Below are 23,213 nucleotides of genomic sequence, written 5' to 3' on the forward strand. Positions count from 1 at the left end.
CCAGAAATTTTGTCTTTTAATCTTTTTTTCCTCTCTCTCCAGACTGCAGGTTTTATACCATCTACTGCATACAGAGAAATACTGAGGGACTGCAGGTGGCACATGGGTTTGTACAGTGTCAGTGCGAAATTCTGTCTCCATCTGCTGGCAGGGAGGCAAAACCAGGGAGTTTGGACTGATCTGGGTATGTACAGGGAAGTTGGCTTACTCGTATGTGGTATGTTTATTATATTAATTTGAATTGGGTTTGGGGGTAGGATTTTTAAGATGTTTTTAGTAACTTTATATTAAATTGTAATTTTTGAAAATTTGAATGTTAGTATATGATCATATCATGCAACAACCAATGTAGTCTCTAGTAAGATTAGAAGTTTAGACCTACCTGGGTGCAAGGATTTTTATTTTTTCTTATAATTTTTGTATTTTGTGTATCTGGTTTATGAATTGTATTGTATGAACTGTATTAATCTGTTTAAGCCATTTTGGGAAATCTGTTAGTGTTAAGGCAAAGTAAAAATATAAATAGATTTTAAAAACAAAAAAGATGTATAATACGTACCTGAGCAGAGAAGGGATTTTTTGCTTCTGGGTCAATTGCAAAAAGTTTCTCCACCAACTCTAATTTGAATTCATTTGAAATATCGTTGTCCATATCAAAGCAATACCCATTGGATGTACTGGACTGCAAGGAAAAATAAAATTTCAACTAGTTAAATTATGAATTTTTTTTTTTCTAATAGACAACTTTCATGCCTTCCTGGCAGGGTATTAGTTTAGAAAAACTGAAGTTTGTTATTAAGATGTCTTTAGAATTCTGCTCTCAAGTTACTAAGGCCTAGATTCAAAGTATCGCATGCAATAGGAAGATTTCACACTTTGCGGTAAGTGCCGCAATTGTTGTAATTCCCACCTATAATGAGAGAGAGAGACAGAGACTAGCAATAAAGACCTTCTAGTAGTTAGGTATTGATACCTCTATAGGTGGCCCACCTAGTTACTCAAGATGAGGTTTAGGTATTAGTGTAAGGGTTAGGGGCCACTGACATTCAGAGTGAGACATACGAACAGAACAGGGCACTCTTGTGAAGATTTGAGGTCCTTCGGAGTGAGGAAACTCAACCACAGATGAGATTTGTACAATGTTCTCTCAACCTAGCTTGATGTGGTGGTGGTAGCTTAAAAGACTAACAATGCTATGTGCGAAAACATCACAAAGCGTGATAAAGCCATAACGCACAGCTTAACGCAAATGAAAAAGGTGTATTTATTAGCCGCGTTAAAACTGTGCGATATGGCTTCGCAAGTTGCGAAGCCAGCCCACTTGGCCAAAAATCCCACCCCAAACTCCACCCCTTTTTCTAAATTAGCTTCGCATCATGCGTTATGGTGCTTTTCGCATGCAAAAAATGCCTTAACGCATGCGAAAAGCCCATAACGCAGCTTGGAAAATAACCCCCTAAGTTTGCTCATCAGCAGTAAATGTTTGTCAACTATTCCCCATTTTACAGGTGGAAGGAGAACACCCAACATTACAGTGCCTGTTGCTGATTACAAGATGGCTCAAACCTTAAAGCTGGAAAGGAACACACATTTTTGACCAGGGATGCCCTTGTTTAGGGCAAGCAAGCTGTCTTTAAACTACTGCTTAAAAAATAAAGAAACAATTCAGTATGTCAAAATTCATTCCAAGAAACAAAGCCTTTTATGCTATCCCTCTAGGAGGCTCTCAGCAAAGGATAAGAAAATTGTCCAACAACCCTGGATGCACTGTGCAGGTAGTGTGCATATGCTCAGGCTTGGGGAGAAGAGATGGCTGCTGCTATTGTAGCTGCCCCTGCCAAGCAAAGAATCGTACCAAGTGTGCACCTTGGAAGAGGCACCCCTTAAAAGTTGTGAAGGTTCCCCAGAGCCATCCAAGCACAGGATTTCAATATGAATGGCATGGGAGGTGGGGGTGTTGCCACAGTACACGCATTATAGAATGAGGAGAGCATTTTGTCTATAGTTAATTCTATGACTTAATTTACAACATTTGTACAATTTTTAATGGCTGGTCACTTGTAAATTAACATAAATCATGACTTATCATATAACCTACAGATAGAAAGAAACTAACTGACCTCTGATGAACTCTGGCTAGTGCTTTCATCAGAAGGACTGACTGGTTGTTTCTGCAGCTGAGGGTTGGTAAAGGCAAGCTCTAGTGGCTCTGGATTTGGCTCCAGTTTGGTTACAACCTCCCTGTTCAGTGCAGGGTCTGCATTACTTCGCAATGGCTTTGAAGTTTCGGAGGCAGGTAGAGGAGACATTGCCATGCTCTGGTCTTTCTCAATGGATGAATAGATTACATCATTGTATGAAGATTCGTCAAACTGCTGCACACCTGATTCTGAAGAAAAGTACAAATACTGATTAGAAATACTCTGTTCTACATTCAAATAAACTCCTTTAAATTATTATGTGGTACTTGGACTTGAAATTCATATGACAGATTTTTCATATGCTAAGCCATCATCTTAAAGTTGAATTAAATAAAAATCATATGCACACCATTTGTACTGAAGTCCAATAATATAAAAGCATCCCCAGCAGCTGGAGCAAGCAAAGTTAAACCTTCTGGTTCTTCCTTTAGTTTGTCAAATAAGGTACTGGAGTCCTCTTCTGCTTCTGACTTGCTCAAAGTCATGGGTATTTTTGATTCAGAAGAGTCAACTGGTTTTAGCATGCATTCAGTCTGTCCAAGAGAGAAAACCAAGTCCTTCTGGACAATCTCACTGCCATAAGAGACACAAAAAAAAAAAATCACAATTCTTACAACTGTGATACAACTGGAAAGTTTCCTGCTAAATTCACTGCCATAAATTTAGGAAACAGAACATGAAATTACACACTAAAAAACATTTAGAACATGTAATATGTTACACTCCCATAAACCATGAGAATTGGTAAAATATTTAGTAAATAGTGGCTGCTAGTTATTAAAAACACAAACCATCAGCACATATGGTTTGATTATAGCACAAGAACTTAACTGGCACTAAAAAAATGTACATACTACTCACAGAAAATAAATGTATCTGAAGTGTTCAGCAAAGTATATCACTTCTTTAAAAAAGCACCGCATTTTACTACTGAAATACTTGAGTCTGACTAAGCAAATATGTATTAAGTATTGTTGACCACAGAATGAATGTGTAATAAATTTGCCAACTTTCCAAACTTACCTCAAGACATAGTTTACACAAACTATACACTGTGGCTGCGAGTTTTTTGTGTTATATATCACGGTTGCTTGAGTTTCCACCCAGACATAGCCACCTTGTTTGGCAAGCATTCTGTATTGTCCTGTAGTAACTTGTCCTTTTGTGAACACTACAAGTGAAAAAGATATTTTTATTATTTTTTGCAGATTGGCAGTCTCAGAGTAACTTATTACATCTCGCTGAAGGCCTAACTTAAGCTTCTTCCCCCTTCCCCACCACACATATAGAATGTGAAAAAAGCTTATTAAATCAGGCCTTAAATTAAGAGTGTGCATCAAAGTATGCTTAGTTTTCATTCTTATGCAAAGCCAGATTCCAACACATGCATTAATATTTATTTCCACTTCATCCAGTCAGACCAGTTCAGACAAGCAAGTTATGCATGCCAAACAGCAGATGGAGACAGAACAGGCTTGCTAATGATATACCTCTGTCCCAACACCAGCCTGCCAACAATCTCTATCTCCAGCAGATGGTGGACAAACTTCCAGTGCTGGAAGCGAAGGTCTGGTTAGGCTGGGCAAACAGAAAAAGTCTGGTGTGCAGCTCCTGAGGTGACATTAATTCTCCCTTCCTCAGATGAGCCTGGCCCTAAAACAAAGAGGATGTCTGTGTGGATGGCAGCTCCTGAGGTGACAATTTCAGGTTCCCTCCCTCAGTGAAGCACTGCTGGAGACCAGAGGGCTTCCTGTGTGAGTACCTGGTTCCCTCCCTCTCCTCCTGCTCTACTCTCCTTGAATATTCAGAGCCAATTCAAACCTTGTGCTTCCTCCTTCAGTGGTATACTCCAGGACCAAGGGGGATCCAGGGAGACAGCTTTTCCCACTCTCTTCCTCCCCTTCCTGCTTTTCCTTACTCTCAGGATATATTTGCTGCTTTCCCTTTAAAGTCTTGAACCTGTTTCTGGCTGCAGCAGTAATGTAAATAAAAAAAAAAAAAAAAAGCAACTCACAAAGAATGTAGCAAGAGGTTTGTGGCAACTGGAGTGCGGGGCTGCCCTGTTTGGGCAGGAAACAAATACTGTGTGTGTACCTGGTTTGGGTATTTGGGACTATGGGTAATGCTTATAGAGGAGTGATGGCGGCACAGCAGAATCAAAATCCACGCTCTGCACAGCATTCAGTCTTGGTGCAGTGCCTTTGAAGGTGGAATCTGAATGCTGCTGGGAAAAGGAACAGTGCAGGTAAGTGTTCCCAGTCTTTCAGCAGCGATTCCATGACCAGCAGCTGTATTTTTCTGCTGGGCTGCAGGTAACTTGGCACCAAAAGTCATCATTTTAAACTCTACACGCAAACAAGTTTTAACAGTCTGTTAGTTTATAATCTGCAAGAGCAGGATGAGCTTTAAAAAATATGAGTTCTACATTGCACACAATACAAATAAAAGAGCAATTAATATTTATATGAATAAATAAAAAGCATCCCAGGATCTTACAGCAATACTATAATCTACTTAATCAGCAACGAAGAAACGCTCCCTTTGATTTTATACTACTAAAGAATATGGGGTCTTTCATCCAGGTGCCATGTTTCCAATTGCTTCTAAACCCAGCTGGGCAGTGCCAGGACTGCAGGTTTCTCCCACAGGATCAGACGGTTGAAAGCATCACCAAAAATACGTACCAGGTCCAAAATTGCCAAAATAGAGAAAGTTTCACTTTCCAAGGCTGTGCAGTACAATATTCTGGATGCTAGTGCTAGACAACCAAAGGATCACTTTTGTTTGAACTAAGTTTGCCAGGTTGAACTGTAGATTTATGATAGTTAAAGAAAACAGATCGTCAAAGTTCCACTTACTGTCCTGATGAGTTTTGGTCAGATGATCAGAGTCCAAGGCATGATAATATTCATAGATGGAGCGACCCAAAAGCTCCTCTGGCTCATATCCCATCAGTTCTGTAATTCTTAAAAAAAAATATATACACAAATGACAAAAATAATAATCACAAGAAACATTTGATTAATTCTCAACTTTTAACATAAAATTTCACTGGATAGTTGTTAGCCTCTGATATCGAAATCCATTATTGCTACACTTAGCACTTTTCACTGACGGGAATTATGCACGTAAAGTTAGCACATACACATTATAAACATCAAAAGCATGTGATTATTTTTGGTTTTGCGTGCATATTTACCTGTGCAAAAAAAAGGGCCAGTCCAGGGATGTCTGGGACGTGGCCAAGAGGAACACAAACAAGTTGCTATTTTATAAGAGATTTACACAAATACAAAAGGAAAAACTTATTTGTGCAATTTGACACCTGCTAATTACTTACACAACTGATATCAGACTTGTCTGCTATTGTTGGGTAAGAGATCTGGGTGAACCGAGGAGAGAGTTCAAAGTGAAGTACTAGGAGGGTCTCAATGAACTGGAGACTGATGAAGGTATTGGTAAACATGGTGATTTTAATTATGCACATATTTTTTAAAATATACCTACTTCCACATATAAATCAGAACTTGGTCGTGAAAAGGAAAATTGGTTCTTACCTGCTAATTTTTGTTCCTGTAGTACCATGGATTAGTCCAGACTCCTGGGTTTTGCCTCCCCTCCAAGCAGACTGAGACAGAAGTTTTTGACTAACCATGCCCTATACCTTGAAGTGCCACCTACAGTTTGTCAGTATTATACTGTATCCAAGCACAGTGATTCAAATTAACACAAACAATTAATTTTACCCTCTCATGAGCAGAGGAAGGAGAAACCCTGCTCACACTCGAACTGCAAATGGGAGGAGAACCAGTTATAACTGAGAACCAATCTGCAGAGAAAAAAAAAAAAAGAAGTCAAGAAGTACTGAACGAGCGGACTCTTACTCCAACTCTGAAATGGGCGGGACTCTGGACTGATCTGTGGTACTATAGGAATGAAAATTAGCAGGTAAGAACCAAATTTTCCTTTCTTTGTATGTACCTGGATCAGTCCATACTCCTGGGATGTACCAAAGCTTCCCTATGCTGGGTGGGACCTTGAGAGTCCCGCTCAAAGCATACCTTCTCCAAAACCCCCAGAACCTGGGCATCCAACCGATAATGCCTGGCAAAGGTGTGCAAAGACTTCCAAATAGCTGCCTTAACAAGTCTCCTGCGGCGAAACTTGTTGACACTCAGCCCACGAAGCCGCCTGCGACTGGATAGAATGCACCCGAAGATAGACAGGAACCGGGTGGCCGTGAATCAAATACGCCGAACCAATAGCCTCTTTCAACCAGCGGGCAATAGTAGCCCTAGACACCTTATGCCCCCCTTTTTGGGCCACTCCACAGCACAAAAAAATGGACAGACTGGCAGAAGCTATTTGTAACTTCCAAGTAACGTAACAGAACCTGCCATACGTCCAGCTTCCTCAGGTCTGTAGTCTGGGGATCAGAGCAGTCCAAGTCTGGAAAGGAAGGGAGTTCAACCGATTGATTCAAATGAAAGGAGGATACCACCTTTGGGAAAAGGATGCAATTGTTCTCAAAGACTCCTGTATCCGTAATCCTTAAAGGCTCCCTGCAGGACAAAGCCTGAGGCTCAGATACTCGCCATGCTGAAGAAATAGCCACGAAAAAGAACACTTTCAAAGTGTGATCTTTTAATGTCGCCCTCTTCAGAGGCTCAAAAGATGCCCAACACAGAGCTTTGAGAACCAACTTCAGGCTCCACGAAGGACAAGGATTCCGGACCGGAAGACGCAAATGCTTTGCCACCCAGAGAAAACGCACCACATCCGGAGGTGCAGCCAAGGCTACACCTCGTATCTTGCTACATAAACAACCTGTACCTTCAGAGAGCTACAAGATAAACCTTTAGCCAAGCCGGCTTGTAAGAAGGCCAAGATATCTGCCACCAAGGCCCGAGTAGGCTCCACCTTGTGCTCCATGCACCAAAACTCAGATTCCCCACACCCTGACATAGGTCAGGAAGGTAGATGTTTTCTTTGACTGCAAAAGAGTAGCCACCATCGCATCTGAATAACCTTTACTCTTTAGTTGTTGCCTCTCAAAAGCCATGCCGCTAGACAAAAGCGATCTGCCTCTTCCAAACAAATGGGCCCCTGACGTAGAAGATTTGGGAGCACATGAAACCTCAGGGGGTCTGTCCACCGCTAGGTTGACTAGATCCGCAAACCATGGACACCTCGGCCATTCCGGCGCTACCAGGATCACCTCTCCCGGATGAGCTTCTATGCGCCGCAGTACCCTGCCGACCAAAGGCAAAGGTGGGAGCACGTACAGCAGGACATTTCTTGGCCAGGAGAGAACTAGGGCATCCACCCCCTCCGCTCCTGGCTCCCAGCGCCGACTGAAAAACTGTGGGGCTTTGGCATTTTGAAACGTCATCAAGTCCACAGTCAGTCTGGTCCACCTGTTGCATATGAGGCAATGTGAGAAGCTGCAATTCTGATTAGGTGCTGTTCCGCCCAGCTGATCAACTCCCGGGCCTCGATCGCCACCAGCCAACTCTTGGTCCCCCCTTGGCAATTGATATAAGCCACTGCTGTCGCATTGTCAGACAGGACCCTGACCGATTTCGCCTGCAGCACCGGAAGAAAAGCCTGTAGCGCCAACAGAACTGCTCTGGTCTCCAAACGATTGATTGACCACAAGCATTCCTTCACTATCCATTGGCCCTGCACTGCTCTTCCCTGACAAACCTCTCCCCAGCTGGAGAGACTGGCATCGGTGGTGACCACTGTCCAAGAGGGAACCTCCACGTCCCCACCTCGGCATAAATTGTCCGAGAGGAGCCACCAATCGAGGCTGCAGCATGCAGAATCTGTAAAAGGAAGTAGACGAAATTGCTCGGACACCGGGTTCCAACGGGAAAGCAATGCTGACTGAAGAGGTCTCATGAGCAAAGGCCCACAGGACTAGCTCAGAGGTGGAAGCCATCGGGCCGAGGACCTGCAAGTAGTCCCAAACTCTGGGAAGATGCTTGGCCAACAAGGCACGAACTTGCCCCTGCAGCTTGATGATCCGCTCCTCTGTGAGAAAAACTTGTCTAAACATGTGTCGAACAGGGGTCCCAGGAACTCCAAGGACTGGGAGGGAACCAGATGGCTCTTAGCCAGATTAACTATCCAACCTAGCTACCTCAAGAGTTGGAGAACCTGCTGCACCATGGAGCGACATAGGGACTCAGACTTCACTCGAATCCTCCAGTCATCTAGATAAGGATGAATCAAGAATCCCTCCTTCCGGAGCCCCAATGGTAAAGATCCTGGGTGCTGTAGCAAGCTCGAAGGTCAGAGCGCAAAACTGAAAATGATCCCCCAGGATTGTAAACCTCAGGTACTTCTAGTGGTCAGCCCAGATTCCGATGTGCAAGTAAGCCTCTGTCAGATCCAACGAAGCTAGGAATTCCCCTTTGTGCAGCGAAGCAATTACCGACCCTAGGGTCTCCATCTGAAACCGAGGAACCCGAAGACACCCGCTGACCCTCTTCAAATCTAGTATAGGCAGGAATGTACCTTCTTTCTTGGGCATCATGAAGAAAATGGAATAGCAGCCTTTCTGTCGTTCCACAGGAGGAACTGGTAAAATGGCGCAGAGCTCGTGAAGGCGCTGTAATTTGTCCCGCACTGCCAGACACTTCGCCTTGTACGAGCACGGAGAAACAAGAAAGCGGTTCCAAAGGGGCTGAGCAAACTTTATAGTTTAGCCGTGTCTTATGATATTGAGGACCCACTGGTCCAAAGTTAATTTGGTCCACTCCTCGTAAAACAGAGCCAACCTGCCCCCTACTACCGGAACAGAGGAGTGAACCAGCTTTGCCTCATTGGGAGGACTTAACTCCTCTCGTAGTTTGGGAGGTACTGTTTCTGCCAAGGCACCAAAAGGATTGGAACCAGGACTGTTGCCTGCTGGAGGTCTGCCTAGATGAGGAGCCAGACAATCTAGAACAGTGATTCTCAACCGGTATGTCGTGACACACCAGTGTGTTGCCAAGCACCGGCAGGTGTGTTACAGCTCCCAGTGTCCCACTGCCCAGGTTGTGCTTCCCCGTTCCCTGCGGGCCAATGGCAAGCCTCCTCCATTCTTCCTGCCCCCACAAAGGCCAATTGGAAGCCTCCTCCTTTTTACCTGCCAGTGGTAGTAGGAAGAAGGGAGGATGCTTCTGATTGGCCAGTGAGGCAGGAAGAAGGGACATGGCATAGGCCGGGGGTAGGGGGCTGGGAGGAGTGGCAGTGTCAAAGCAAGGCCGCCACAAGAGCTCATCCCCGTGGCGGTGAAGAGGAAACCCAACCCTGATGAAGCAAGGCTGCCATGGGAGCCCATCCCAGTGGCGGTGAAGAGGAAACCCAACCCTGATGAAGCAAGGCTGCCATGGGAGCCCATCCCCATGGCGGCGAAAAAGAAGTCCTGCTGGAGTAAAGCCGTGGTGGAACTGGAGCCCATCCCTGCAGCGAAGAAAGAAGAGATTTGGCGGTGAGGCCCAGTGTATGCATGTGATAATGGAAGTGTGGGTGTGAATGGGAGCCTGGGTGAGGGCTGGTGTGTGTGGGTGTGTGAGAGTGCGAGCTGGGGTGTGTGTGATTTTGAGCTTGTTTATAAGAGAGAGCATGTGTGTGATTGAGAGAGACTGGTCAGGGAGGTGATGTGTTTCTGTGTGAGAGAGAGAGACTGGTCAGGAAGATGACTGGTGTATGCGTGAGAGACCAAGGCTGGTCATGGGGTCTAATTTGGGGTAGGTGTGTGTGAGTGACTGGTTGTGGGCCCTAAGAAGAGAATCGTGAGGACAGAGCTTCAGCAGCCACTGCTGCTTCTGGTGTGTGCTTTTGGCCTGCAAGAGAAAAGAGTAGGAGAGTTGCTGGAGATGGTAAGTAAAGTGCTTTTTTAAGTTTATTTTTCTTGATTGACTGCCATTTTAATTATTGGGTATTATTTAATCTGTCTGTTTTGAAATATTTAATTGGTATTTGGACAAGTTTTTAAATAATTTTTATGAGTTTAATTGTTGGATGTTATTAGTATAGTTTTACAATTATTTCTGCGTGTGGTTCTATAGCAACTTGGCTTAGTCTGTTTTCCTAATAGGAAGTATATTGGTGTTTAGGGCCTGGTTTAATATTTGTAGTGTTACCTTTTCATAGATAGGGTTGTTACTGTTGAAGTGCATGCCATAATGCATTAGTTTGTGTGCATTATTGCAGATCCTGGGACTATGTTAGGTGCTATATTTGTTTCCATTTCTCCAGGTCTGCACTGCATGCAGCGTGGCTTTTTTGGTTTTCTATTCCAGTTTGTGTCCCCAAATTTATAATTTGTGGTCTTTCTGTCCTTGGTGAGGGTCAGCTTTGTGTGTGACTGAGGTGAGATATTTTACTAGCATGTAGGCATTTGTTGTGTTTTCTCAATAGGATATGCATTAGTGGTAAATTACTGTCTTTTCATAAGGAAGGCTATTGTACCTAGTAGTAAAGTGAGTTTGTTTTGCTTTTACTAAGATGTCACCAGAACATCTTTTTTGTATGGTGAGTTGTATGGGTAATGACCTAGATCTGTTCTGACCCATTGTCGCGGGTCGAAGGGGTTCCCGTGGCTGCAGAGTGCATGTTTACATATAGCCCCGTGACGGTCACAAGTTCAGTGTGTCACGCATATGAGAACCATGTAGAAGACCGAAACCTCCGATTTCCACGGAAATGTTAGCGAGGGGGGAAGGAACCTCTCATCTTTGGCCTATCCTCCGGCAGCCGATGGACCTTGTTCTCCCCCAGGGACTGAATCATGTCTTCTAAGTCCTTCCTGAAGAGCAGTCTGCCCTTGAATGGCAAAGAACCCAGGTGAGCCTTAAAGGAAACATCTGCTGACCAGTTCCTCGGCCAGAGGACTCTGCAGGCAGAGACAGCCAAAACCATAGATCTGGTTGAGGTTCGCAGCAGATCATAGAGTGCATTTGCACTGTAAGCCACCGAAACCCCCAGCCGCCTGGCCTGAACGGCCTCCTCCTCCGGAGACATGCCGCTCTGCAATTGCTGCACCCAGCGAAGACCTGCCCTCAGGGTGAAACTGCTGCACATGGCAGCGTGCATCCCAAGCGCTGACACCTCAAATATCTTCTTAAGTTGTACCTCCAGCTTCTGATCTTGGAGATCCTTGAGGGCTGTAGTGCCCGTCACCGGGATGGTGGTCTTCTTGGTGATTGGCTGATACCGCTGCATCTACCTTGGGAACCCCGAGGAGGTCCAGCGCTTCTTCTGGCAGAGGATACAGCTTATCCATTGGTCTACTGACCTTCAAACCTAAATCTGGAATGTCCCACTCACGAAACAGGTCAGTAACAGAGATGAAAAGGGAAGGACCAGGTCGGACCACGGAGACCCACCATGACTGGATCAACAGCTCCCAGAGAGTCACACACACATGGCATGAAAAGGCTGGCAACTACCAGGGGACTGGCGAGGCTATGGGGAGAAAAATAAATCCAGCGACGACAGCAACACAGCATCAGAGGGAATGGAGAATCAGGCCCGGACAGCTAGCAAAAACTAAGTGTTCCTCTCCCCCACCAAACCTGACTCCAACAGGACACCGGGTCCTGTGCCCCCCTTCAGGGTGAATGAACCAGGCTCCCCGGTATCACCCCAAATGCTGACAGCAGGGTCCCTGACCCTCAAATACCAGGGGGGGGGGGGGGGGATCTGCCAACCCCCTGGGAGGCTCAGGATTATCTTCTGTCTTTGACCGAATAATAAAGGATTTCTAATCTATTCCTCTTTTAATCTATCACAGAGTGTAGGATTTTGCACCTCCACCATCTGCTGGAGACAGAGAAATACTGACTGACTGTAGGTGGCACCTCAAAGTATAGGGCAGGGTCAGTCAAAAACTTCTGTCTCCATCTGCTAGATGAGAGGCAAAACCCAGTAGTCTGGACTGATCCGGGTACGTATAGGGAAAACCCTTTTTTGCATGTAAAAGCAAGTTTGCTTACCGTAAACGGTGTTTTCCATAGATAGCAGGGAATTTAGCCATGCATAGTGGTGTCGTCTGTGACGTCACAGAGGCGGAGTTTCTCTCTTAGCTCGAAGAACTTTGAAGTGCGCATGAGCACTACTTCCCCACTCCTCGAGCCTGCCTCAGTTGGTTTTCCAAGCTAATGTTGAAGGAGGTGTTGTAAGAATGGAGGCTGTCCAGGGAGGTGGGAGGGAATGCATGGCTAAATTACCTATCTACGGAAAACACCATTTACAGTAAGCAAACTTGCTTTTTTCCCCAATCGATAAGCAAGGTATTTAGCCATGCATAGTGGGAGTCCCAAGCAAATAGGTTGCAAATATTAGTACATCAGAAAAAACAGTAATAGTAAAAGGAAACTGTTTAATAAGAATCATTTAGTTAACACAAATTTTTTTTTTTTTTTTTTGCAACCGGTAGAAATGTGGACAGCTAACATGAGCTAGAAAAGTTCTGCAAAATTGCAAACCCCAGTGAGGAATCTGCTGCCGACTGCTGGTCAAGACAAGACAATAGTGAGACACAAAAGTATGCAGAGAAGACCAGGTGGCTGCCTTGCAGATGTCCTGAATTGGTACTCCACAGATATGTGCAATGGAAGTTGCTGTTACTCTGATCTGGTGGGCTTTCACCGAGCCCACCAGGGGTATTGTTTTGGAAGTATAGCAGTACTGAATTCAAGCTGTGAGCCAGTTAGAGAGAGTTCTTTTCGAAACTGGTTGGCCTGGATTATTCGGGTTGAAGGAAACAAACAATTGTGAAGAATGTCTGAGGTCTTCAGTGGTGCTCTTGTAATAAGCTAATGCTCGTTTACAGTCAAGGATGTGTAGAAGTTTTTGCCAATCATCAGGGTGTGGTTTCGAGCAAAAAACTGGTAAAGTGATCGTTTCATTCAAGTGAAAGGCAGAGACTACCTTAGGTAGGAAAGAAGGGTGTGTCCGTAAAACCACCTTATCGTGATGCAATTGAAGATAAGGGAAAGTGATTACTAGTACCTGGAGTTCGCTGACTCTCCTGGAAGAGGTAATAGCGACTAGGAAAAGCACTTTCCATGTTAGAAATCTGAGGGAAGAAGATGCTATAGGTTCAAAAGGGGAATACAACAATGCTTCCAGAACTAAATTGATATCCCATGACACTATTGGTTTCTTGAAAGAAGGATGTAAACGGAGTAACCCCTTCATAAATTTGGCAATCAAGAGATGAGATGATATGGAACTGTCTTGGTGCAATCGATAAGCTGCAATGGCACTCAGGTGGACTCTAATAGAAGTAATTGCTAGCCCAGAAAGGGATAAATGATGTAGATAAGATAGTATAGACTCTGGTGAACAAGAGAAGGGATCCAGATCATGGAATGCACACCAGGCAGAGTATCGCTTCCATTTGAAGGCATAGTTGCATCTGGTGGAAGGCTTCCGTGATGCAATGAGAATATCCAGAATGGCAGATGGGAGAATCAAGGACATTAATATGTGCTGTTCAATCTCCAAGCCATAAAATTTAGGGAGGCTTGCATCAGGTGGATTAAAGCCCTCTATTCTGGGAAAGGAGGGTTTGGTCTTTTGGTAAATGAATTGGTGTCCGAATGGATAGACTGAGAAGGTATGCATACCATGGCTGTCTGGGCCATGCGGGTGCTACGAGGATTAAGTCCACTGTGTCCGCTATACATTTGTGGATCGTGTGTGAGATTAGTGAAATTGGAGGAAAGGTATATAGTAGACCCTTGTCCAGGGAATTAGGAACGCATCTTGGGAAGTTCTGTAGTTGCTGGGAAGGAGGGAGCAAAATCTGTCCACCTTCCGGTTCTCTTCCATTGCAAAGAGATCTATGTCCGGCGTTCCCCACAATTGGAAGATTTTGTTTGCTTCGGTTAGACTGAGTGACCATTCGTGTGGATGGAAAACTCTGCTGAGTCTGTCCGCTTTGATGTTCGCCAGGCCTGGCAAGTATGAGGCCTGAGGGAAGATGCAGTTGCGTTCTGCCCACTCCCAGATTTGAACCGCTTCCTTGCAGAGAATCTGGGAACTGGATCCTGAAGAATATGATTGATCAGATACACAATATTAGGAAGGAAAAATACCCAGACGCCTCTGCTGTACTGTGGCCTGTCAGAGGTGAATGAACTTTGAGTGCCTTTCTGAGCATGACTTGCAGAATATCTCTGAGGTAGACCTACTGGCACCAACATATTCAATGGCAACATTTACTTCATAATACAAGGAAACTTGGTTCGTATGAAACCAGGATGCAAGCTTTTGTCTTACAAATGCATATCTCAACGGACAGGAGCCAGGTGAAAAGATTCTTCTTTTAAAGTTACAGTTTTAATTAAGTCCTGGCTCCAGAAAACGGAATTCATGCTGAGTTTCCTATTCAGGCCAGAGACTTGCGATTTGTTTACACAACAAAGAATATCAAGAGAAGAACAGAAGAACAGAGTGCATCAAAGCCGTGTTGATAAAGGAACTTTTATGGTGGAAGGGTGGTTTCAGGGAAGACAAGTAAATAGTATGATTTTTACAAATGAATGGAGGATGTCCTCACAAGCATTTCCTATACATGATAGATTGTCATGACAACAGCATCATGTGTCTTTGTAAATGAGGTTGTGGGCAGTTACATGATTCTGGAAACTTCGGTAGTGCTGTATTTTGATTATATAAGTCAGGGCATGTCATATATTCATTGAGATGCTAGTTATTACAGATAGAGGGCATATAGCATCTCCCAGGAACACTTGGTAAAGCCAAATAAATTTCAATTTGTACTATTGTATTGAGACTGAGTGTTCTTGTTGCCCTGGCTTTGAGTCCAGAAATTATTGACAATCCGCCTTGCTTGTCCATATGAATGAGCGAGTATCCATGTCTGGAATGCTAGTAGCAAAATTGTTTTTGCTCGCAGTTCGAGTAAATTGATTTGTAAGTGTTGTTTGTCCAAAGACCAGAGCCCCTGAGTCCGTAGGTGGAGGAGATGCGTTCCCCATCCTCTTGTTAAAGCATCTGTAGTGAGAATCAACTGATGAGGGGGGAAAGTTGGAAAGGACTCCCCTCTTTCAAGACAGATGGCTGAAGCCACCATCGAATATCTGTTTTCATGGAGTTCGTAACTTGTACTCGGTAAAACACTGGTTGAGTGAGTTGGTTCCACTGAGATTTGAGGCCCCACTGAAGGCGTCTCATGTGGAGATGAGTATTCCGAACCACATGTATTGCTGCGGCCATGTGGCCTAAGAGTACCATGACTTGACGAGCAAGAACTGTTTTCCAGCATAACAGAGCCCGAGCTAGGGCTCGTAAGATTTGGATCCTCTCTGGAGGCAGGAAAGCTCTGGAAAGTGGGGTGTTGATTATGGCCCCTATGAATTGAATGCTTTGTGTTGGATAGAGCTGCGATTTTTCGTAGTTTACTATCCACCCCAGGTTTTGGAGACAGCGGAGTGTAGTCTCTATGAGTTTGCAACAACTGGGGGTCATGAGATTCGAGTAACCAGTCGTCTAGATACGGAAAAATGGTTATGCCCTGTTTGCGTAAGTGAGCCACAACAGCAAGGCACTTTGTGAAGACTCTTGGAGCCGAGGAGAGACCAAAGGGGAGTACTTGGTATTGATAATGCTGATCTGCAACTTGAAAACAGAGGTATTGCCAGCAGTGGTTGTGAATCGGAATATGAGTGTAAGCATCCTTTAGATCGAGTGAGCACAACCAGTCGTTCGTCTGAAGGAAAGGGAGGACCGTTTTGAGAGAGGACATTTTGAATCTTTCCTGTACCAGATTTTGTTGAGTTCTCGAAGGTCTAAAATAGGGCGAAAACCTCCGGATGTTTTGGGGATGAGGAAGTATTGGGAATAAAAACCGTGCTCCTGAGGATTTGAAGGTACCAGCCTTCTGTTGAAAAAGTAGAGAAACCTCCTTGAGGAGGGATGGAATCTGAATCGAAGGAGTTTTGGAATTAATATTGAAGGAGCGTCGGTATTGAGTTGAAACCAAGATGATAGCCCTGTGCTATAATGGTCAAGACCCATTGGTCCATTATTTATTTATTATTTATTTTTTTTTATTTATAGACTTTTATATACTGACGTATTGGCGCAGGCCTTCACTCCTGTTTACATTTTTAACAACATTATACATTAAAATTTAGCGGAAACAACCACAGTAGGTTTACAATTATAACTTAGATATACGAAAAAGTCAGGGGAGCAACTTAAACATGAATTAGCAAAAGAACTTCAGGATAATAATAAATTAAGGTATGATATACTGAAACATTAGCATGTATTAGAGGATGATAGAATCATCACGCAGTGTGTTGATAGGAGGGGTAGTAGGTTGGAAGATAATTTTAGGGGAGATGAAAAGAGTGGTTGGGTAGGGTGTGGGGGGTGGGGGGGATTAATGGATAGAGGGGGGAGGTGTGGGAATGCAGGGGGTTGTCATTTTTTATGGTTTAGCCTATCCCGTCTTTATATGCTTGTTTGAAGAGCCAGGTTTTGAGCAGTTTGGAATGATTTTGAAGTCTGAGACTGGAAGGTAGGGTGTTCCAGAGGTGGGGTTCGGCTATTGAAAAGGCTCTTTTTCTGGTGGGTTAGTTTGGCTGTGGTGACTGGTGGGATATCTAGTCGTGCTTTATTGGTCGATCTTGTGTTGCGTTAATTGTGGTGAATTTGTATTAGGGAGTTGAGGCAGTCGTGGCCATTGTGGTGTATTGAGTTGTGTATTATTGATAGTATTTTGTATTCAATTCTTTGTTCTATGGGAAGCCAGTGTAGATCTTTTAGTACGGGTGAGATAATGGTCTGCTCTTTTGGTTCCAGTGAGAATTCGCGCAGTGGCGTTCTGTAGTATTTGAAGGGGGTGTAGGGTTGATTTTGGGAGTCCTATCATGAGGGAGTTGCAGTAGTCGTTGCTTGAGAAGATCAGTGATTGAAGAATGGTTCTGAAGTCTGATTGGTTTAGTAGAGGTTTGAGGTGTTTGAGAATTGCTAGTTTGTAGAAGCCTTCTTTTGTTTTCATGGTGATGTATTTGAGATTGAGTTGGGGGTCGATCCAGATTCCCAGGTTCTTGACGTGTTTTTAGTTTGATGGAGTTGTTGTCGATGACAATGTGGTGGTTCAGATGATCGCCGGAGTTGCTTTTTTCGATCAACATACATTCGGTTTTCTCAGTGTTGATGCAGAGTTTTAGTTGATTTAGAAGGAGTTTGATTTTGTTGATGGTCTTGGCTGCGGTTTTTAGTGCGTTCTCTATGGAGTTTGATACTGGGATGATTAGCTGAATGTCGTCGGTGTACAGGAAGTAGGTGATGGAGAGGCTTGAAAGAAGTTGGCAGAGTGATAATAGGTAAATGTTGAATAGGATAGCCGATAGAGAGGATCCTTGTGGAACTCCGGTTTCAAGAGGGATGGCATCAGAGGTGTGGTTGTTTAAGTTTACCTTGTATGATCTATTTTGGAGGAAGGATGTGAACCAATCAAGAGTTTTTCCTGTTAAGACCTATTTCTCCTAGCCTGGAGATTAGGCTACTGTGTTCGACTGTGTCAAATGCAGCCAATAGATCCAGTAGAATGAGGATGTATCGTTGTCCGTGGTCAAAATCTCTTAGGATAGTATTTGATAGGTTGGAGAGAAGAGTTTCTGTACTGTGATTTTTTCTGAAGCTGTGTTGTGTTGGGTATAAGATGTTGTTTGTATCTAGGTTGTTTGAGCGCAGCTTTCTCTGTTAGCTTGGCGAGGACTGAAAGGTTTGAAATAGGTCGGTAGTTGCTTAGGTCGTAGGGGGGGGGGGGGGGGGTCGAGGTTCTTTTTTTTTTTTTTTTTTTTTTTTTAAGATAGGTTTAATGGTGGCAATTTTTAGGTTGACTGGGAGCTCTCCTAGTGATTTGTTTATAATTGTAGTGATGGTTGGTGCGATGGATTGGGCGATTTCTTTTAGTGCGTGTGTTGGTATTGTGTCAAGTTCGTGTCTGGCAGGGTTCAGTGATTTGATGAGTTTCTCTGTTTCGGAGGTTGATATCGGATCAAAGTGAGCCCAGGGTGTGATGTCTGGGCGATTCAGGATTGAGTTGTTGTTTGTGGTCTTGGTTATTTTTTCTGATATTTTGATGATTTTGTTTTTGAAGAAGATTGCGAGGTCTTGGCTTAAGTTTTTGTGTGGAAGTTTGATATTATTATTCATTGCGATTAGGTTATTTACAATGTTGAAAAGGGATTTTGGACTATTTGAGGAGTTCAGTATTTTTTTTTTACTGTAGTATTCCTTTTTTGCTTTGTTTATTAGGCTTTTATAGTAGACAAGGGACCAGTGGGAATGGAACGGAGATAGCCTTCCTCCTATAGCAACTGCTGTTGTGGCAGGTGAAATTAAATAGATTGTTTAGGTTGTTGTTGAGAAGGTTGAGGTTTTTGTGGCCTTTGAGGTCTCTGGCGAAGTCTTTGTCCTTGTAACTGAGGATGAGACCGCTGTTGTTGGTAAGGTTGTCTATAGGATGGTTGATAGGGTTGGTAATACTGGTATGGTTTTCGGTAATAGTAACCTCTTTTGTATTGGGAAGGATAACGCAGAGATGTAGATGGCATTTCGATAGGCACTGCGATGTTTTGCTCTTTAATCAAAGAGAGTCTCTTGAAGTTTGTCACCAAAGAGATTGTCTGGCTTACAGGGCAAATTAGCCAAACGATCATGCACATCATCCCGTATAATCCTGGCACGCAGCCACATCATGCGTCGAGCTGAGACTGCTATCGCTGAGGATCATGCTGAAGTATCAAAGGCCTCATAGGAAGTGTGCAATAAATGTCGTAGACCTTCCTGTAGATCTAAGAAAGGCTGAGGCAAGAAAGAGTCTCCTTGAGAAGTGTGGAGCAAAGGTTGCAAATTCTGTATGCAGTTAAACATATTGAATGATGTAAAAAACTGATGATGATTTATACGGGAATTTAACACTGATTTTTGACAAATTTTCTTCGCAAAATCATCTAACAGTTTGTTGTCTCGTCCGGGAGGCATATTGGAGTAGAGCCTGTTCTTCTTTGCTCTTTTTAAACGCTGATTCGACCACTATACAAACTAATCAATGATGAAAATGCTGATTGGCTAAACACTGCACTACGATTACATGTCCTCCAGAGAAATCTCAGATCAGCCAATAAAGCTCTACTAACCATACCCTCAGTCAAAACAGCAAAACTAACCCAAGTTAGAGAGAGCGGGTCCAATATTATGGAACACAATGCCACTCAAAATAAGATTGAGAGATTTAAAACTTCAAAAAAAAGTTTAAAAACATGGCTCTTCAAAAAAGCTTTTCACAGTGAGGTTGGTGAGTAAGAAACACAAATGAACACGCAAAAGATCACCTACACAGCTGAAAGTCACCTAAAAGCATAATTGCTTACTTTATTTTTTTCTCATAATTAAGTATTAATTTAAGAGAAGTACAGTATATGATTATCCTATTCATCATATAAATGGAAATACCAATACACTTTCCATATAGATTATATTATTGAAACATGTAACCGAAAAATTTAATGGCACCTTCTAGATAATTTATGAACCAAACCAAACTTATTTACGTGCCTATTTGTAAACCGTTGTAGTGGTGCATTACTAAACGACGGTATAGAAAAGTTTTTAAATAAAAAATAAAATGTGGAAGTTGAACACTGGAGTAGTATAGTGTCTTTTGCATCCTGTACTTTAAGTCCAGTTTTCTGGAAACAGAGGGCAGAAGTAGTGGGGTGTCCCACGCTTTGTCCATGAGACCTTCTAGAATTTTTTGTGGAGGAAGAGCCACGAGTTCAGATGGGATGTCAAACATCTGTAGAAGTCCCATGACCTCTGACCGTGGGTCAGGGAGCCTGCGAATCTCTAAGCCCAGAGCTGCCCCTAGCTTCTCTAAGAACTTAGTGTAAGTAAGATCTTCAGGAGGGGATGTTGGCTGAGGCAGCTCCTGTGGAGGGTCCGAAAGAATTCCTGTTGAACTCCCAGGGTATGTTGGAGGAGAGAATGCTGGAGAAGTGGTATGAGCAGACGACATAGGAGACGTGGTATGTGTCAGAGATGGAGGATGTAGTGGAGAAGGAGAATGACCCTGTAATGCAGGACTTTGAGGATCCTGTGGATAGATATCCGGGATTTGAGGCAAAACTTGTGAGAAATTATGAATCAGAGAAGTTGTGAGACATTGTTTCCTCAGCCATAGGACGGGAAGGATGTTCAGATGGGTTTACTGATTTCTTGGTTTGCTTGGCTGGTATGGTAGGCAATGGAGATGGAGGTCTCTTCTTGGAACCTGGAGATTGAAGAAGAAGAATCTCCGGTGAGGAGTTCCAGTCTCCAGGTGGTACATCAACTATAATATCTGAACATACCAAGGAAGGAGATTGATTACCTTCTGGTATGGATGTCGAATAATGTTTAGGAGGTTTAACTAAAGATACTGCTGGTGGAGCAATAGGTTTTGTTTTGGAAACTGATTTCCATGGCCAGTTAGGTAGTCCAGGGGTTGTTCCTTGGCTTCCCGAAGAAGTCTCTTTATGACTGGATGTTAAATGCGTCGTGATCTTTGAAACTGCGTCTTATTGCGTCACAGCTTGTCCAGGTGTGTCGTGCTGCGTCCTATGTTTTGTTTTGTTTTTTTGACTGCGACGGAATGAGTTGTGGTCTTCTTTAGTGCGTCGGTATGCTTCAACGCTGACAATGTCTTCGATGCATGCGTCGAGTGGGTTCGACTAGACGCCGGTTTCTTTTGTTTGTGCGTCATATCAGACGCGACGCTCGGCGCCGGCTGCATGGAAGATGACAGTTTGCGGCACATGGCTCTCCGAAGCCAAATGAGCATGTCGATGAGTCTCCGGCCGGGTTTTAACGTTACCCAGGGAGGACTTTGTTGATCTTGCAGTCACTGGAGAGGGGGCAGGAGATTTCCTCAGCCTCTCCATTTTTTCAGCTCTTTGTCTCCTGGCCCGTGGGGACATCCGTCCACAGTCTCTGCATGCAGTTTGATCATGATTGGGACAGAGGCATAAATAACAGTAATTATGCCCAGTCACCAACATGATCTTAGCACAATGAACAGAATCTGGGGCTTTTCGGCATCTTTGTCCTGTTGATTGTAGAATCTTTTTTGTGAGGCAAGAGTTCACATACACAGCCGTGTAGTGTCGCGGAAAATGAAAACTGAGGCAGACTCGAGGTTCCATGCCCGCGAAATAGTGCTCATGCGCACTTCAAATTCAGATGTCTATTATTTTATGGGACTTTGAATCTGCACTACCATAGTTAAAAAATTAAATCCATTTATTCACACCAAGTTCTGAAATCATTATGTTGAAAATAAATATTACAGAACAGTTAACTTCTGTTGCATGGCCAATACTGGTTTTCAAACATTTATGTTCACTTTAAGACTCTAGAAGGCAGGAACAAACTTACTGTTTAAATCACACATTCCTATTGTTTTGGGGAAAAATAATTATACCGGACCAGAACATGAATAAGAGAAAACACAGCTTCATAAAGCTTGTATGAACAGTATAAAATAGAAGGCTTGTCTAACTGTAGCTGAAACAAGCCTTCCCTTGATGAGCGAACGTGCATATGCTAGCAAGAGAAGCAGTTTCACCACCACAAAAAAATTAGATGGTTGGAAAACTATGACTAAAATATAGCACCATACATCCTCAAATGTTTACGTTATTTCACACTGTCTGCTGAATAAAAAGCAGTGTGGTTAGTATGTTAGTCCATGTGGCATGTAGAAATACAGGTTGACAAAGTTTTTTTTGGCAGAACCATGCTACCTTTATCAAGTCAAAGCAGAAAAAGATATATTGATTCTCATGCTCCTGTACTGACCCCTAAGGAGGGAGTATAGCTTTCCAAAGCTAGTCACAAATGTATTATTAGTACAAGAAAAAGGTATTGCCTATAACTTCTTTGATGACATTTCTACAATCTGCACCACATAGGCTTGAACTCAAATTTCTTTCCTAGACACTAGGTGGCAGTGTTTCACTTAACTTTATTTTAATGTAACAGCTACTAGTGCACCCAGAAATAGCCTGCAGTAAAGATACAGTATGTCTGTACAATTCTACATTTCTATAGTAATATAGAAAACAGATTTGTTCAGAATAATGTTGCATCAGTTGACAGAATTGAAACTTACCAATACACTGCTACTTGTGTGAAAATGAGTCATTTAGGTCTTGACCACTATGCCCAACCTATAACGTCCAGGTTTATCAGCTTAGTTTTCTTACTAAAATACAGGCAGATACAATAAGAAATGCGGGAAAGAGTGTGCTCCATGTTGAGCGCCCGCTCTCCCGACACGTGCCCAGCACTTCTCCTGGGCGCGTGATTCTGATTTAAACGGAGGTGATTCGCTAATAAGGAGACGCTAGGAACGCATCCCTAGTGCCTCCATATTAGTGGTAGAGGTGGCTGTCAGCGGGTCAGACAACTGACGCTCTACTTTACCAGCATCAGTTTTCAAACCTGCTGACAGCCATTGGTTAGGGAAACGAACGCCAGTAAAATTGAGCATCTGTTTGCTAACTGCCGACTGGCAGGCCGATTTTTTTTAAGTTTTGGTTCCTCCAACTTAATATCACTAAGATATTAAATTGGAAAGTGTACAGAAAAGCAGTATTTTTTTGCTTTTCTGTACACTTTACAGGGTTACTCAAATTAACGCCTGCCCTTGGGTAGGTGTTAAAGGAAAATTAGTTCTTACCTGCTAATTTTCGTTCCTGTACCACCACGGATCAGTCCAGATTCCTGGGATTATTCATCCCTGCCAGCGGCTCCAAATGACTTCTCCTGATTGACCACCCAACCGAGAGACTCTAGCAGACGAATAACTTTTCGCACCGATGATAGACACCCATCTAACAAGTTCTCCCGAACCAGCCAATCGTCGAGATAAAGGTGCACTAATACTCCTTCGCGTCGAAGAGGAGCTGCCGCCACCACCACCATAAT

The 23,213-nt window shown here is 43.5% G+C and overlaps 1 protein-coding gene across 1 annotated transcript in view; it reads right to left on the reverse strand.

The window, feature by feature from the left end:
* HIF1A (hypoxia inducible factor 1 subunit alpha) overlaps positions 1 to 23,213 on the reverse strand; it is a 150,592-nt gene that overhangs the window by 51,323 nt on the left and 76,056 nt on the right. Inside the window, exons 7-11 of the mRNA XM_029598154.1 lie at positions 5,060 to 5,166; positions 3,225 to 3,372; positions 2,551 to 2,774; positions 2,121 to 2,389; positions 560 to 682 (exon numbers count right to left, since the gene is read on the reverse strand). Coding sequence (XP_029454014.1) covers positions 560 to 682; positions 2,121 to 2,389; positions 2,551 to 2,774; positions 3,225 to 3,372; positions 5,060 to 5,166 — 871 coding nt within the window. The remainder of the gene's footprint in view (positions 1 to 559; positions 683 to 2,120; positions 2,390 to 2,550; positions 2,775 to 3,224; positions 3,373 to 5,059; positions 5,167 to 23,213) is intronic.

Source organism: Rhinatrema bivittatum, chromosome 4, assembly GCF_901001135.1.
Source record: "Rhinatrema bivittatum chromosome 4, aRhiBiv1.1, whole genome shotgun sequence".
Lineage (NCBI taxonomy): Eukaryota > Metazoa > Chordata > Amphibia > Gymnophiona > Rhinatrematidae > Rhinatrema > Rhinatrema bivittatum.